At 43.6% G+C, this 18,235-nt stretch overlaps 2 protein-coding genes across 2 annotated transcripts in view; both read right to left on the bottom strand.

The window, feature by feature from the left end:
- Positions 1–8,685, bottom strand: part of LOC113929864 (corticotropin releasing hormone binding protein) — a 41,626-nt gene extending 32,941 nt beyond the window's left edge. Inside the window, exon 1 of the mRNA XM_027607074.2 lies at positions 8,606–8,685. The gene's annotated coding sequence lies outside the window, so the exon portion shown is untranslated. The remainder of the gene's footprint in view (positions 1–8,605) is intronic.
- A 4,646-nt stretch (positions 8,686–13,331) lies between these two features.
- S100Z (S100 calcium binding protein Z) overlaps positions 13,332–18,235 on the bottom strand; it is a 40,923-nt gene continuing 36,019 nt past the window's right edge. Inside the window, exons 2-3 of the mRNA XM_027607076.2 lie at positions 16,619–16,793; positions 13,332–13,490 (exon numbers count right to left, since the gene is read on the bottom strand). Coding sequence (XP_027462877.1) covers positions 13,332–13,490; positions 16,619–16,762 — 303 coding nt within the window. The 5' untranslated portion in view covers positions 16,763–16,793. The remainder of the gene's footprint in view (positions 13,491–16,618; positions 16,794–18,235) is intronic.

Below are 18,235 nucleotides of genomic sequence, written 5' to 3'. Positions count from 1 at the left end.
CACTTGCTTTGGACAAAGACAGTTGTCTGCACATTTCACTTCTTGTGGGTCAACATCTTTGCTTTGGGTCCTGATGTCTTGCTCCTACTGCTGTTAGTATAAGAACAAAGCAGCAGAAAAGCCTTAAGTCTGCACATATCTCCAAAAATCACCAACAGACCGAATGAGGACAGTTGGCCCAGGCATCGAGTGGATAGACGCTGTCCTAACCCAGGATGAAGTCAGTAACGGAACACTCAGAGGAACAACAACAAGAAGGAAACACAGACAGGAAGCTGGGAGAGCAAATATCTAGTCCTTCTAATTACTATGGAAATTTCTAAGAAAAAATCATAAACCCGAGAGCTTTGCAACTCTTCAGGGGGAATCTTTTCCTTTCTATTCTGAAAGGCTGACTCTACTGACTTGATCTGCAAACTGTTACTATGTGGAGAAGAGAATTCAGTCTGGTGTCCACAGCCTGCCCCCTCTCCCGCACCCCTCTCATCCAGGCCTTCTCTTGTTCTAGGGCCAATCTGTCCTTTTTCCATCTTGGCCATGTAGCCCGTTCGAGTATCTGCATAGGTGGGTGTTAAGCTTTACACTGAGTTTTCTCTGGAGCCCCTCTCCCCAGCCCCAGGTCTCCTGACGGGGTGATGGGGCGCTTTCCTGTAGGTCTTACAGGAGCTCCCCAGTGGCTCGGGGGCAAAATGGCAGTCCCACTCACTTCCTCGGTCCTTAGTAGCTCCCCTGATGAGCTACCACTTTCATCTTTCCCCCTAAACCCATTGTCTGAATTTTGGGGAAACCTGAAAGTGGTTTGTATTTTCTTTTTTTTGTCACCCACCAGGTTGGACCATTCTATAGCAGACTGGGACACCAGATGAGTTCTACTCACTCTTTTCAGAAAGAACAAGCTTCTCCACGGTCATGTATCTAAATCATCTCCCACTAGTCCCAGTGACCTTTACCTCCAGGCTCCGCTCCATAGCCTGGATGTCACAATTACACATTCTGAATGGAATGGTCTGGAGAACGTCCGAAGTATGGCACCTGTATGTTTTTATATAATGTTATATTCAGCGATTTCTTACTGTTAGCCATTAAGTTCTTCTATGACAAGCAGCATCTGTCTAAATAAGTTAAGGAAAAGGAAACCTATAATTTAAAAAAAAATAGCACTTGTGGGAAATGGGAAGTTGAGAGCAAATCGTGCAAATGCAACAGAAGCAAGAGGGAGACAGAGTCAGGCTGAGGGAGAACAAGGGCTCCCTGCTCAGTGGGGATCCTGCTTCTCCCTTTACCCCTCTCCCCACTTGTGTTCTCTAATAAAAAATCTTAAAAAAAAAAAGAACCCCCATGTCATAAACAGCCCTAAGGAAAGGCCCCTGTGACAGTGAACTGAAGTCCCCCGCCAACAACCACATGCGTGAGCTTACTAGAGGGTGGTCTTCAGAGACTGCAGCTCTGGTCTAAGCCTGACAGCAGCCTCAGGGAGCTGTGAGCCAGAACCACCCAGCTAATCAAAGAAATCACTCCTGATTTGTGACCCTCAGGAAATACGTGAGATGGTAAATGTCTGTTTCAGGCTACTAAGTGTTGGTGTAGTTTGTTACGAAACAGCAGGTATCTATACAACACCTCTCTTCCCTCTCATCCATACCTCACTTATCTGGGGTCCTACAGACCAGCACTTCTTAAATTTTAAAATGCATGCTAGTCACCTGAAGAACCTTGCTAAACATGCATGTTCTGAGGGGTGCCTGGCTGGCTCAGTCAGAAGAGCATGCGACCCTTGATCTCTGGGTCTTGAGTTCAAGCCCTACGTTGGGGGTAGAGATTACTTAAAATAAGAAATAAAATACAATGGTTAAAGTGGCAAAGGTTATGTGTACTTAATAAAATTTTTTTAAATGAGTGTTCAAAAAGAAAATGCATGTTCTGATTCAGTAATTCTAGGGCAAGAGTTTCTGCATTCCAAGAAGCTTCCAGATGATGCTGGTGCTGCTAGTCCACAGACACTGAACAGCAAGGCTGCAGGAAAGAGCTTGCCTCTGATGGAGCTCTGTTGGCTTTGTGAGCTGAATCAGGAAACTGCCCCCATCTCAAAGCAAAGTCTGGGTCTACACTCCCGAGCGAGGCACAGCTGGAAGAGGAACCACCACAAGTGGGAGAGTGTTTTGCATTCGCCTTGGCACTGCCTTCCACCCACCATCTGGGTGGTGCAGCACAGGCCCCCGAGACTCTAAAAGCAGGCAACCAGGCATTGCCCACCCCTGCACAACATGGACCACACAGCCCCCCAGCGGAATCATTTTAATGAGAGTCCAAGTGGACTCTAATCAAGGCTTTCAAGCTTACCTTCGCTGAATGGAAACGTAGCGATAGAGGAACCAATTATATAAAACTATAAGGAAGCAAATGAGTAAATCCGGGATATGGGGCTTTCCACGGGACTACTGGGTGTCAGCAACATGGGCAGAGGGGGAACACGAGAAGGGACTGCTGAGGAATAAGTAGATGTATTAGACTTACCAGTCAAGTGTAATTTGTGGATCTTGTTTGGTTTCTAATTCAAACAAACTAAGTACAAGAAGAGGTATTTTTTGGGGGCGCCTGGGTGGCTCAGTTGGTTGGGCAACTGCCTTCGGCTCAGGTCATGATCCTGGAGTCCCGGGATCGAGTCCCACATTGGGCTCCCTGCTCGGCGGGGAGTCTGCTTCTCCCTCTGACCCTCTCCCCTCTCATGTGCTCTCTCTCTCTCTCTCTCTCTCATTCTCTCTCTCAAATAAATAAATAAATAAATCTTTAAAAAAAAAAAAGAAGAGGTATTTTTTTTAAAAGGTTTTTATTTATTTATTTGACAGAGAGAGATACACAGCGAGAGAGAGAACACAAGCAGGGGGAGTGGGAGAGGGAGAAGCCGGCTTCCTGCGGAGCAGGGAGCCCGATGCGGGGCTTGATCCCAGGACACTGGGATCATGACCTGAGCCGGAGGCAGACGCTTAAATGACTGAGCCACCCAGGCACTCCACAAGAAGAGGTATTTTGAAACAACCGTGGACATCTGATTTTGAATGGAGTATTAGATGATACCACAGAAGTAAGTTCTTAGGTGTGAAAGGGGCACGCAACTCTTGATCTCAGGGTCTTAAGTTCAAGCTCCACACTGGGTGTAGAGATTACTAAAAATAAATAAATAAATAAACTTAAAAAACTTTTTAAAGATTTTTTTTAGAATGATTCTTTTTTTTTTAATGATTTTATTTATTTATTTGAGAGAGAGAGCACGAGAGGGAAGAGGGTCAGAGGGAGAAGCAGACTCCCCGCCGAGCAGGGAGCCCGATGTGGGACTCGATCCCAGGACTCCAGGATCATGACCTGAGCTGAAGGCAGTCGCTTAACCAACTGAGCCACCCAGGCGCCCTAAAGAGTTTTTATTTATTTAGAGAGAGAGAGAGAGCACAAGCAGGGGGAGCCTCCGGCAGGCAGAGGGAGAAGCCTGCTCCCCACTGATCAGGGAGCCCGACCTGGGGCTTGATCCCAGGATCCCGGGATCATGACCTGAGCCAAAGGCAGACACTTAACCCACTGAGCCACCCAGGCGCCCTTAAAAAAATTTTTTTACGTGTGATAATGGCATTTAAAAATAAAGTTCCACATTTCCCCCTACAATAAGCTTTTATTACTTCTGTAAAGAGAAATGGTAAAAGGTTTCATTGTGGCCGTTGTGAATTATCAGAGAATCCATATCACACTGCTCTTCACACCACAGAGCTGACATGCTACCCGGACAATTCCTCACTGCCCTCTCCACAATTACCAGTGTGAGCAGTTTGTTCCAAAGCCCCCAAGTGCTAGGCACTGCTTGAGACGAGCCAAGCACTATTCCAGGCAGACCCCCTCCTGAGAGTGATGCTTTTCAAAGATGCTTTCCACTTTGTTTAGCCCTTGATGAGCACTCAGGAACTTCCTGACACACAGGCCCACACAGTTGCTTGAAATCCAGCCAATGGCTGTGTAGTATGTTTCTTGCTGATTACTGTAACATTTAAATTGGGCACACTGACTGTAGATTATGTACTGCTCTGGGTGACTATTTCTGCTCTGCATTGCAGAGAGTCAGTAGCACTCCATTATGCTCAGATGCACAGCCTTTCATGGAAGGTGGGCAGGCATGTTCCAAGTTAGGCAAATTCCGATGAAGAAAAGCACTGTGTACATCATTACACTGTTGCATGCAGGTGGGAAGAAGTCTTGGCAGTGGATTCAACTTCTAATGCCGATTGAAGGAAAATGTACATTTCAAGAAAAAAAAATAAAAGGTACTCTAAAACATTCACAAAATTTAAAACATAAATTAAAAAACCTATTGGCAAAAATAAAGTTGGATAATATGCAATGTTAGTGAGGATACAGAAAAAAGACTCACATGAAAATGCTGAGAGTATAAACTGGTACGAAGTTTTTGGATGGAAATTTGACACAATAAGAAACTTAAATATAAATATCTTTGACATAAAAAAATTGATTCCATTTTTAGGAATTAACCCTACAACAGACTCTACTATTGAATTTTGTTCCCTCAAAATTCATATGTTGAAGCCCTAATCCCTGATGTGACTGTATTAGGAGACAGGGGCTTTAAGAGGGGCTTTAGATCTTCAGTCTAACAGTAAAAGTGGTCTTCAGACATAGCCAAATGTTTGGGGTAAGGGGGTTGTCTTCCATTTGAAAACTACTGAGTTAGGCAAAGATCTCTCTGATAAAATATCAAAAGCATGATCCATTTTTTTTAAGATTTTATTTATTCATGAGAGACAGACAGAGAGAGAGAGAGAGAGAGAGGCAGAGGGAGAAGCAGGCTCCCAAGGAGCAGGGAGCCCGATGCAGGCCCCGATCCCAGGACCCTGGGATCATGACCTGAGCCGAAGGCAGACGCTCAACCATCTGAGCCACCCAGGCGCCCATGATCCATTTTTTTTTAAATGATAAACTTGAGGGTGGCTCAGTCAGTCAAGCGTCTGCCTTCGGCTCAGGTCATGATCACAGGGTCCCGGGATCGAGTCCCACATCGGGCTCCTTGCTCAGCAGGGAGCCTGCTTCTCCCTCTGCCTGATGCTCCCTCTGCTTGTGCTCTCTCTCTCTGACAAATAAATAAATAAAATCTTTAAAAAAGAGAGAGAGAATGGAAAGGAAGAAAATATTCGCAGAACATATTTTTGACAAAGGTCTTATAATCTAGAATATATAAAGAACTCTCAAAACTCAAGAACAAAAACATAAACCACCCAACTTTTTTAATGGGCCAAAGATCTGAACAAATACCTCATCAAAGAAGACACATAGATGGCAAACAAATACACTGAAAAGTGTTCAACATCATTAGTCATTAGGAAGATGCAAATTGAAACCACAGTGAGACACCATTTCACACCTAATAGGAAGGTTAAAACTTAAAAATCTATAATATCAGGGGTGCCTGTCTGGCTCAGTGGGTGGAGTGAATGACTCTTAATCTTGGGATTATGAGTTCAAGCCCCACCTTGGGTGCAGAGATTACTTAAAAATAAAATCTCAAGGAGCACCTGGGTAGCTCAGTCGGTTGAGTGTCTGATCCTTGATTTTGGCTCAGGTCATGATCTCAGGGTTGTGAGATCAAGCCCTGCCTGGGGGTTCCTTGATGAGCGTGAAGCCTGCTTAAGATTCTCTCTCTCCCTCTGCCCCCCCACCCCCACTCATGTATGCTCTAAATAAATAAAAATAAATAAAATCTTAAAAAAAAAATCCATGATACCATATTGCCCAGCAAGCCCCTCTTAGGTACAGAAGATATGAAAACTTATGTCCATACAAAAACCTATTAATAAGATTTCATCACAGTCACTCAAAATTAGAAACAACCCAAATGTCCTTTGATTAGTGAATAGAGAAACTGTGGTACATCTGTATAATGAAAAAGACTATTCAACAATAAAAAAGAACAAACTACTGATACATACAAAATCAGCAATCTCAAATGTGTTATGCTAAGTGCAAAGAGCCAGACTCAAAAGCTATATAGTGTATGATTCCACGTATATGACATGCTGGAAAAGGCAAAACTAAAAACAAAAACCGATGGATTAGTTGGGAAGGCAGGGTAAGAAGCACAGCACCACCCCCCGTTTGTTTATCCTGGGATGTTTCTTGTTTGTTTTTAAATTATCTTCCAATAAAAAAAAAAGTTTTCAATACAAGCTAACAAATGGACTATCAGACGCCGTCCATGACCAACGCCAAAGCACTCACCTAATTTGCAAGATGTTTCATTTCCCAAAGTCACAAGCACACCTTCATGTATGAAAAGGGAGCCTCTAAAAGTAAAACTGCTTAGGTGGACATCAGGGCTTTTACAGTGTTCTTGGGCCTTAACTTTTCATTGTTCTTTGATGGTACTTGATACTATGTGATGACCAAATTACTATCACTTGGAAATTGTTGATGGAGATTTTTGCCAGTAATGCGTTTAAAAAGATCATTTCTTGGGGCGCCTGGGTGGTTCAAATGGTTAAGTGTCTGCCTTCGGCTCAGGTCATGATCCCGGGGCCTGGGGACTGGGCTCCCGGCTCATTGGGGAGTCTGCTTCTGCCTCTCCCTCTGCCTGCCGCTCCCCCTGCTTGTGTTGCCTCTCTCTCTTTCTGTCAAATAAATAAATAAAATCTTAAAAAAAAAAAAAAGACAGGTTCACTTATAAAACATGTGCTTAACTTCTCTGATTTGTTGGTGCCATGACAGGAGTCCAGGTTAGAAAGAAAAGTAAAATAGCACAGAGCTGAGGAAGTGGTCTCAGAGAAAAAGACATTCTAGTAAGCCAGCGGTAAGGGAGGAATAAAAACGTGTAGAGCTAGAGTAGCAGGAATTCCCTAATAAAAATCAATATCGAAGCACTACTTTCTGATCAGTGTTCACTACTGAAACATCAGAAATTAGATAAATGTACAAAGAAAATATTAACATCGCTTACGATGCCACCATCATGGTGAATACCTTGGTGGGCTTCCTTCCGATCTTTTACCAAGGGATATGTACCCAGCTGTCAGAATTTTGGTTGAGGGCCCAATACAATAGGTGTTATGTTCTGAAGAAAAGTTGGAGAACACACTGCCAGACTTGTAAGAGATGGGAGAAAGCCTAGACGCCTCTCCCACCTCCAGGAGTGATAAATGTCAAAGATGGGGAGGCTTAGATGTTAGAAGAAAATTCCAGGGAGAGGTCACCTGAACACTATGAGGCCTGCACTCCTCTGCAAACCACAAACCCCTCTTTCCTCCAGAGCTCAGGAAGTCTCTTGTTATTCTCAGAGGAAATCCTCTCCTCTGGGGTAATTCCCTCTCTCTTGACATGTTCCGTGGAGGCACTTCACAAAATTGCCTCAATGGCTCAGGTTCTGGAAAACAAAGCTAGAAAGGGAAGTGGTTTTCAGGCAACTGGTGCTTTCCACCCCATCCCAGACCTTCCCTTTGTAAGGGAGCCCTCCTCCTCCTGATTGGGATAAAGAAAATGAAAAATTGCGAGTAGAAATGAAAGAGGACTTCAACTACCTTCATTTTGACCTCACACTTTCTAATTGATTAAGTTCTTCTTTCCAGCGTATCTCTTATAAAGACTGCTCTCAGCCAGCAAGACCATGACCACGTGAGTGATCCCAAGACAATGACTGATTTGACCTTCACTGCCCACCTGCACGTACCCACCCACCGCTGTCGCGCATTTCCCTTCTATAAACCGGGAAGTATTTTCGGCACTTTGGAGACAGCCTTTAAGACCCTAGTCTGCTGTCTTGCGAGTGCTGGCCTCACTAAATTAATCCCTTTCTTGTTCAGCACCCCTCTGGCGAGCGGCCAAACCTGGTATGTTTGAGACCACAGGAGCCAGGTGCTCTTGCGTGCCTGTGCCCCAGCTATAGAAACAAAAACTTTAAAACTTAAAAATTCATGCTGACGCACTTTTTTAAAACCCATTTGGGACCATATCAAATACTAAAGTTGTTATTATATAGTAGACGCTTCCCATCAGAGTAGATGTTCTTTGAAAACATAATGACTGCATAGCAGTCCATCTCTCTTTTTTTTTAAGGTTTATTTACTTTAGAGAGAGAGAGAGAGAGCACTCACATGAGGGGGGTAGGGAGGGGCTGAGGGAGAGAGAAGATCTCAAGCAGACTCCCCGCTGAGTGCAGAGCCCCTGATGGGGCTCGATCTCACAACCCTGAGATCATGACCTGATCCCAAATCACGAGCGGGACGCTTAACTGACTGAGCCACCAGGCACCCTGCAGAGCACTTCGAGAGCTCTCTGAGAAAGCTGGAGAAGTCAAGGACTGAACAGCCTTTTCCCACGGCAGGCATCTGGCAGCTATCTCTGGTGGGCACCTACTTGAGAGAGCAGGTTGGATAAAACCCACAGACTCTAGGCTGGACCAGAGGGGTCTGCCCTGTCACCATTACCACTGTTTTCATCTTCACGCTACCACTTCCTGAGCGCTCACTGAGTCCTGGGCACCTGCTATCTTGCTTTAACCCCTGGAGCTCTAGGTCTGCCATTGAAGTCTGCATAATCATCATCAATGCAGAAGCTGCCCTACCTCCTCCTCTGATTCACCAGGACTGGGGTGGGACCCGGGGAATCCCAGTGTTCAAAGAGCCCCTGTTTGATTCTGATGCAGATGAACCACCATAGTTGAGGCCTGCCAAACAAACAAACAAAAAAAAAAAAATATGAGGCTCAAAGAAGTTCAAAGACTTGCCCAAGACCTTTGACCGGAGGTAGCCTGGAGCACCCTTTCCCTCCCCCCCCCGCCCCCCCCCAGGGCCCTAGGGAATATTCATTCTGTCCTGGTTTCTCCCATCTGTCTCCCCTCTTCCCCAGCCCCTCTGAGCCTAGTGTCGGTGTTCTTATACTCTTCCAAAGAGAATATGCCCCAGCAGGAACAATTTTACAGGTGCCTGCTTCCAAAATGACACTTCCACTCTTTCCTCTTCACCCTAGAGTTGAGACCATTTCCATCAGCACCATCAGCATCACCTGGGAGTTTGTTAGACATGCAGAATTTCAGACCCCTGGCCCAGACCTACCGAAGTTGAATCAGATCCCTAGGTGATTCACACACATTAAAGTCTCAACAGCTGCTGTCCTAGACGCTTCCCAGCCAGATGTTGATCTGATTGTTTTGATTAAGTGAATCACCACAAAAGCAGTGATTTCCAACCCTGGGTGCATTTAAAATCAACTGATGCTCTTTGAAAAATGCTGATGCCTGGGCCCTGTCCCCAAAGTCAATCAGAATCTTTGTGGAAGGTGGAGCTTATTCATATTTTTAATTTTTATTTATTTATTTATTTTTTAAGATTTTACTTATTTGACAGAGAGAGACACCGCGAGAGAGAGAACACAAGAAGGGGGAGTGGGAGAGGGAGAAGCAGGCTTCCCCCCTGAGCAGGGAGCCCGATGCGGGGCTCGATCCCAGGACCCTGGGATCATGACCCGAGCCGAAGGCAGACGCTCAATGACTGAGCCACCCAGGCGCCCATATTCATATATATTTTATTTTTATTATTTTTTTAATTTTATTTACTTTTGAAAGAGAGAGAGAGAATGACAGAAAGCATGAGAGAGGGGAGGGTCAGAGTGAGAAGCAGACTCCCCGCTGAGCAGGGAGCCCGATGCAGGACTTGATCCTGGGACTCTGGGATCATGACCTGAGCCGAAGGCAGTCGCTTAACCAACTGAGCCACCCAGGCGCCCCCATATATATTTTAATAATATGTCATGTGAGTGTAAAGTCAAGTTAGGATACAAAATCACTGCTTTAAAGATTGAAAAAAAATCTTGGAGTATTTAGAAACAAAACTTCTCTAGGTAAAAAGCAAATATGCATGACATTGTATAATGGTTTCCCATAACATTCAGGATAAATTTCAAATTTCTCACATTAGCACCAAAGGCCCTTTGATGGATAATGAGTCCTGTCGGCCTCTCCAGCCCCTTCTCCTGCTCTCCCCCACCCCTACACGCTAGGGAGCGCCAGTCCAATTGCATTGCCCCCAAAACGCCCGTTGCTTTATTCCTGTACGACTTCACCCAAATTCTCTTTAATTAACTTTCCCGTTTCTTTCCCTTGTCAAAGACTCAACTCCAGGCTTCTGCCTCTGGAAGGCCTTCCTTGACCCCACTATTTCTAGCTATTTGTGTTGCAGCCACATCTTAAATGCAGGGCCCCAGTCAGACCTAGGCTACTGTCTCCTGTAAGTCTTGTCTTCCAATAAGTACATTGGAGAAATGTTAAACATTAGAATGTGCTAATGCAGGGACAACCCTTGAATATTGTTTCAAGTTGATTTAAGCGGTAGCAAATGCACAGGCCAGTGCCTGTAGGCATAAGAAGTAATCAGTTTTGCCTCCTATAAACTTATTGTGCATACTTAACACACACACACAAAAGAAAGCCCGCCCCCCCCACCCCCTTCACTAGGAAAGAACTTTTGGTGCATCGTGTAATCCTTACTCATTTGATATCTAACTTCACATATAAATTGCATTTCCTCCCTTTTGATTGATTTTTAGAAACAGCATGAAATGAACATTGTTTTTTTCATTTATTTCTCTATGTTGAGAATGTCCTTCCTTGAATTGGACACGAGGAAAATTTTGAACTTACTTTTCATGTTCTGGTGACTCATTTTAGAATATGTGAACTTCGGCCCAAATTAAAATGAAATGTTTAGAAGCCCCACAGAAATGTTCAGACCTTCTCTTGCGTAACTAGTGTGCCATCTTGTAAGAAAAAAGTCTGAACACCTCTGAAATATGTGGTCCACTTTTTTCTTCTCATTTTCCCCCAACCTTTTGAGAGATAGGAGTAAACACCAAGAGTATACATTTCTTCTCTTGAATGCTCTGACATCTAAATTCTCCCTGTCCTGTCTGCTCAGATCTGGCTTGAGAGAGACAAAAATATTACTCTACTTAAAGAAAAAAATGACAGGTCTTAGCCCTAGAAAATCAACAACCAGCAGGTTCTTTCCTTTGTTCATTTAACAAATATTTATTGAGCATCCACTGTCTGTCAGCACGGGGGATAGATACTTCTGGAAGAGAAATCATTCTCATCAGGGTCACTGACGTTTCTGATGATCTCCGCCTTGGCAAATGTAATGGTCGGTTCTCCATTCTCATCTTACTCCTTCTCTCAGTGGATTATAGATTTTACCTCCTTTCCTTCTTCAAATATTTTCTTCTCTGGGCTTCTGAGGCACCACACTCTCCTGGTTTTCCTACTATCTTCCTGGCCATGCCTTTGCTGTATGATTTGCTGGCTCCTATTTTCCTAACAGCAAACTGTTGGACTTTTCATGTTCCCTGTCTATATTCTCATCCTAAGTGATCTTCTCTAGTCCTGTGGCTTAATATCATCTAGATGTTAATGACTTCCAAATCTGTGTCTCTAATTCCTCTCTTTACCCTGAGCTCTAGAAGAGGTCATCTATCCAACTGCCCATGTAATATGTCCACTTGGATATCCAATAGGCATTTTAAATAGAGCTATTCCCCCTAATGTCCCCACTCCAAAGCTGCTCCTCTCCCAGCCTTTCCCATTTAATAAATTTGCTTGACCAAAAATCTAAACATTAGAGGCTGTGTTGGGCTGCACCTAACAGAATCCAACTTAACCAGAGAGCAGTCATTCTTTTTTCACATAATGAGAGAACCAGAAACAGGCAGACCAGGGCTGGGCAGTGCCTCCTCAGTGACAACAATGTCCCAGCTCCTTCTCTTTTTCTTCACTATCCTCATGGTTGCAAGCTGGCAGCCTCACCTCCAGCCTTGCATCTACATTCCAGTGGGAAGACAAGCAAGGAATTAACAAGGTGGAAGGCACAGAACTGATATGGAAATAACAAAACATTCCCAGAAATTCCCAGGAGACTTCTGCTTATGTCTCAGGGTCTAGAACTGTGTTATAAGCTCCACCTCAGCTGCAAGGGAGGCTGGGAAATAGAGCTTTTTAGCTGGGCACGTTGCTACCCTGCACAAATTAGGCTTCTAATACATGGAAGAAAGGGAGAACAAATATATCCTGCACTGCTCTTTTCTGACACTTCCTCACTAGTCCACTGGCGTGTCCGATCGCTCCTACCTCCAAAGCACTTAACAAATTGATCTCCATTGCTTGAATCCTGGGCTGAGACACCATCGTCTCTTGCTCAGAACACAAGGACAGCCTCCTAACTAGTCTCCCTCTTCCACATTGGTCCCCTATAGCCCTTTCTTCACAGCTTAGCCAGGGTTAAGTGTTTAAACGTATAAATATAGGGGCGCCTGGCTGGCTCAATGGGTAGAGCATGTGACTCTTGATCTCGGGGCTATGAGTTTGAGCCCCACGGTGGATGGAGAGATTACTTAAAAATAAAACCTTAAAAAAATAATAAAAATAAATTTATAAAAAGAAAAAGTATAAATTTCATTACACCATTTTCTTTCTAAAATTCTCCAAGAGATCTGTCATAGTCTGGTTTCCTCCAAACCAGACTGTGAGACAAAGATTTGCATGCAAGTTGTTTATTTGAGAGTGCAGACACACAGGGTGGGGGTATGTAGTGAGACAAAGAAAGGGAGGGAGCACAGAGAAGGTATGACATCAAGCCAGGCTCCCTGGGCAGGGCAGGCGACTGAACCTTAACCCCAAGGGAAGCACTGGGAAGTGGTGTGAAACATTTGCCCCAGAATTAGGAGACCCAAGGGGCAAGGGAAGGTATTTATACACCGGCCTTCAAGAGTTGCTGGCTTTAGTTCTCTTGGTTTGGATACCTAGCCCTGAATGTACCCCATCTCCTAACCTAACTCATGGACAAAGCCAGCACTTTCTTCTATGTATCAACCTTTCTGCTTACAGACCTGCACAACTTCTTCCATCTGAAGCAGAATCACAGGAGGGTGGGAAAGCCACTTAATTTCATTAATAGGATAAGAAGTTCCAAATACAATTTAAGGGTGATAAATTGCCTCTTAGAAGTTTGCTATGCTTTAGTCTCATTTGAAAGTAGCTAAATTTTGTGATGCTTGCTCTTTGACAGATAAAAAAAAAGGCATAAACATCCTTAATACTATAGGAAAATTTCAAGTAGGGCATATAAGACTTGGAATATTTAAATCAATTTATTAAGGTACACATCATTTAATAATACTAGTAATTAATTATATGTATATCTATAAATGGCATTACTATAACTATAGGTCTCAAGACTATAGATGAAGAGGAAGCACATAACTATGGATCTATTTCTGCCCTTAGATAAGCTTACTACTTACCTTTATTTTCCTTTCTTCTTCAATTGTTCTACAAAGTAATCATTATAAGCAACTGTCAGAGCTGCCACCATGACCACAAATTCATTAAAATCCACTTCGTTGTCCTTATTGGCATCCAGGTCCTGCATTATCTTATCAACCAATTGGGGTTTTTTGGGGCACTTAAAGGAAAAAGAAAATCTCTAACTCCCAGGCTTTGAGGTTCATGACAACTGAAATTGCATTCTCCTTTTATTTCATTCAAGTTTTTGTTTCCATTTTAGCATCTAAGGACAATTTCCAAAAGCCCATGTGCAGGTGGATTTAAACCAAGTACCAATTCTAAAACGGTCTAGTCTTCTGCCCCAGGGCCATGTAATTCTGGCTCAGATCTAAACACAAAGAAGAGCAAACAGCATCTTAGCATCATGAGCTGCTGATCCTGAAAATGCATTACACAACTACAAAGGTCGGGGGGCCAGGACTGGACATGGAACAAAGCAGGCTTTAAAGCCAAAAGGGGATAGTAGGTATCTCTACCATTTACCAACAATGGGACTCTGAGCAAATCACTTAACATTTTTTAATTTCCTTATTTATAAAATGGGAAGAATATCTCCCCACAAAGTTGGGGAAGACATCAACACTTTTAAAAGTGCTTAGCACCAGCTTGCTAGATTTAGTAAACAAAAATACAGGACATTCAGTTAAATGTAAATTTCAGATGAACAATGAAAAAATTTTTAAGTATGTCCCAAATATTGCATGGGACATACAATATTTTTTTTAAGATTTTATTTATTTATTCATGAGAGACAGAGGAGGAGAGAAAGAGAGGGAGAGAGAGAGAGAGAGAGAAGCAGAGGGAGAAGCAGGCTCCCAAGGAGCAGGGAGCCCGATGCGGGACTCGATCCCAGGACCCTGGGATCATGACCTGAGCCGAAGGCAGACGCTTAGCCATCTGAGCCACCCAGGCGCCTGGGACATACAATATTTTAGCTGCAGCCTTACTTAGCACAACACCTGACACACAAAAAAGAGGCACATGATAAAGGGTAGATCTTATAAGGACGACTGCATTATAGGGGTGGAAAGTAACGCAAGGAGCCCATAGAAGAGGTCAGGCTTCAGAATGGGTGGGACTTGAAGCATTCACCTGTCCTATGATTGGTGGTTGCTGAGAAATATTTTTTTTCAGAGATTTTTTTATTGTTAATGTTAATCACCATACATTACATCACTAGTTCTTGATGTAGTGTTCCATGATTCATTGTTTGTGCACAACACCCAGTGCTCCACGCAGAATGTGCCCTCGTTAATACCCATCACCAGGCTAACCCATCCCCCCACCCCCCTCCCCTCTAGAACCCTCAGTTTGTTTTTCAGAGTCCATCGTCTCTCATGGTTCGTCTCCCCCTCTGACTTACTCCCCTTCATTCTTCCCCTCCTGCTATCTTCTTCTTTTTCTTTTTTCTTAACATATGTTGCATTATTTGTTTCAGAAGTACAGATCTGTGATTCAACAGTCTTGTACAATTCACAGCGCTCACCATAGCACATACCCTCCCCAATGTCTATCACCCAGCCACCCCAACCCTCCCACCCCCCACCACTCAGGCAACCCTCAGTTTGTTTCCTGAGATTAAGAATTCCTCATATCAGTGAGGTCATATGATACATGTCTTTCTCTGACTGACTTATTTCACTCAGCATAACACCCTTCAGTTCCATCCACGTCGTTGCAAATGGCAAGATCTCATTCCTTTTGATGGCTGCATAATATTCCATTGTGTATGTATACCACATCTTCTTTATCCATTCATCTGTCGATGGACATCTTGGGGCTAGTATTTCTAAAAGTAGTTTATTCCCTCCAGGAATTCCTGCTGCTCTCAAAAAAGCACCAACCATTAAAAGGTTGGAAACTTTAATTGATCAAAATCAGCTTGATCAAAAACAATGATAAATTTCACTTGAATAAATCAATGTGCCAAGTTTGACATGCGGAGCCTTTTATTCTAAATGTTATATAATCCAGTAGCCAAACTAAATTTGAAAAAAAAAAAAAGTTCCTAGGGGCTCCTAAAATCACTAAAAAGGAACTGTGAAGAATTACTATGTTAAAAATTTTTTACTTTAGGGGCACCTGGGTGGCTCAGTCGGTGGAGCATGCGACTCTTGATTTCAGAGTCATGAGTTCAAACCCCACAGTGGGCAGAGATGACTTAAAAAAAATTTTTTTTTTTTTTTTTACTTTAAGGTTTCCTATAGAGGGAGAAAAGAGTGTCATAGTTACAAATATAGGAGTCTTAATACAGGGTTTGGACAAAAACATCATACAAGGATAACATGCTGTGCTAAAGGCAATTCGAGGCGGCTGCATAAACATCAGAGTAAAGGGTTTTCCTCAGGAGGGATGAGCCCCCAAACACTCCATTGTAAGCCTTCATTTGCAGACTTACTGAACTCCTGGCTATTTTGAGATGGGAACCTCTGCGCTACTCAATTGGTCACTGGCCAGACACACCCTTTCTGTCCCTCGGAATCAGCCTGTGTGGGTCTGACAAAGCTAAGTATTTGTTATTCACTAGAGAACTTGCCACCACAGCAAAAAGTACCCCGGGCTTCATTTCTGGCCCAATACATAATATTAATTTTACAGACAGGTGGACGAAGCTCTAGGTATAACTAGTGCCACTCGTTATTAACTCTAACTCCTGGTAGAATTAGCTGTATCTTTGCTGCCCCAGAATGGTGCATAATTGAGGCAAGCCGAAATACCATTTACAAACCCTTGGAAACCCTAGCCACAGGCAACATGGAGAAGGGTATGTGCTATTGTACAGATGACCCTCCGGCGACATGGGGATTAGGGGTGCTGACCCCCCCCAGAAGAAAATCTGCCTACAACTTGTGACTTTCTGACTTCCCAAATACTCAACTGCTAATAGCCTGCTTTGGACAGGAAGCCTTACTGGTAACATAAACAGTAGATTAACACATGTTTTGTGTCTTCTATGAATTATATACTATATTCTTCCCATAAAGTAAGCTAGAGAAAAGGAAAGGTTATGAAGAAAATCCTAAGAGAAAATACATTTACAGTCCTGCACTGTAAAAGATCCATATATGAGAGGACCCACGCAGCTCAAACCTGCATTGTTCAAGGATCAAGTGCACTCCAGAGTTTGCTTGCCCCCGGCTTTGAATCTCAGTACCAACCGCAGTGTTGGTGGCAGTACACAGAGGCTCTCCTTGGATGTGTACCCCATCCACCCTTGACCACATGGGGCAAGAAGCTGCGACTCACCAAGAGGAATTTCGCGAGCTCTCGCTGCAGGAGCATTTTCAGTTCCCCCTTGTCGAGCTTGAAACTGTCCCCTTCCTTGCAAGAGTACTGGTGGAAGATCCTAATCATGATGTTCATGGCCAGCTCCAGCTGAGTGGGCATCATAAATGGACTGCTCCAGGGATGGGCCACCGAACTCAGGGAAAAAAAACACTTGTTCAAAATAAGCAGACGGGGAAGCATCAACACTTGCATTAAAAGAGAATATTGCCTCCCCGAGTCCCCCATGCCACAGGTGATGGTTGTTCAACCGTAATGCTCTTCAATTAAAGCCTTCTGCGATCTAGGGCAGGCTGCAGAGGAGACCTTTGACAGGGGAGTTTTCTCCTCCCTAATCCCCACTCCCCCCAAATTTAGCAGGTCCAGCGTGTTCACAAGTTAGCGATCACACAGCAAATACACAGTCATATCAAAACATAGGTTAAAAATATAATAATAATAAATAAAAGTAAAATTAAATAAAACATCGATTAAAAATAAATAGAAGACGAAGAAAATACCCAACTTCGTACCTGTTCAGCCAGTGCATAGCTCTGTCAATAGGTGTTTATAATTAAACTCTACTCATTCATACCTGGGGTTTCACCTATGCACACCTGTTCCCAAGAAGACCAAAATTACCAGACAAGAGATACAACTGGAAGTGCCTCTGTGTTTTTAAATCATCAGAAGGAACAGTTGTGCCCTGATGCCCTGAGGACCCCAAGCTAGGGCTGACACCCATTGTGTGCATTAGGTGAGAAGGCAATGAGAGGCAAGGAGGAAGCCTTCCATACCCTCCCGGTGGGGAACCTGAGTGGAAGTTAGAGCCAGGTGCTCGGAAGGTGATGACTGGGAAGAACTCTGAAAATAGAGGAGAAAAGAAGAAACAATGGTTCAAACCTGGAGACTTCTTAGCAAGGCCAAAACAAGGTCAAGGGGATAAATAGAGCAGACTAGTTAAACTAACCCAGTGAACGGTTGTGCAGCTATAAAAAAAAAGAAAAGAAAAGAAAAGAAAAAGAATGTGAAAGCTCTCCATGGCAAGTTAGAAAGGAACACAGTGATCCCAGCTGTGTAACAAGAAAAAAAATCCCACATATATATGCATATATACTTGCATTTGCCCAAGGAGTCACTGAAAGGATGCAAAGAAATAGAAGTGTGGCTATAAGGAGCTAGGGGGATAGAGGGTGGAACAGAGTGGCTGGGAGTAAGCTTCTCATTTATACATTTTCAACTGATTTTAACTTTTTCAGTTAAAGGAATGTATTACCTAGTCAAAAAATTGAAATAGAAAAAAAGCCCGGAGCTGCTGTGTATGCAGGCAACCACACGGGGTAGGGCTCCAAGCGAGAGGAAAGTTAACAAAGGAAAAGAAAAACCAGGGGCGCCTGGCTGCCTCAGTTGGTTAAGCGTGTTGCCTTGGGCTCAGGTCATGATCCCGCATCGGGCTCCCTGCTCAGCGGGAAGCCTGCTTCTCCCTCTCCCTCTGCTGCTCCCCCATTGCTTGTGCTCTCTCTCTCAGGCTCTCTCTCAAATAAATAAATAAAATCTTAAAAAAAAAAAAAAGAAAGAAAAACTAAAGCCAGAAATTGG

The sequence above is a fragment of the Zalophus californianus genome, chromosome 5 (assembly GCF_009762305.2).
Source record: "Zalophus californianus isolate mZalCal1 chromosome 5, mZalCal1.pri.v2, whole genome shotgun sequence".
NCBI lineage: Eukaryota > Metazoa > Chordata > Mammalia > Carnivora > Otariidae > Zalophus > Zalophus californianus.
This window is presented reverse-complemented; position numbering and strand designations above follow the sequence as displayed.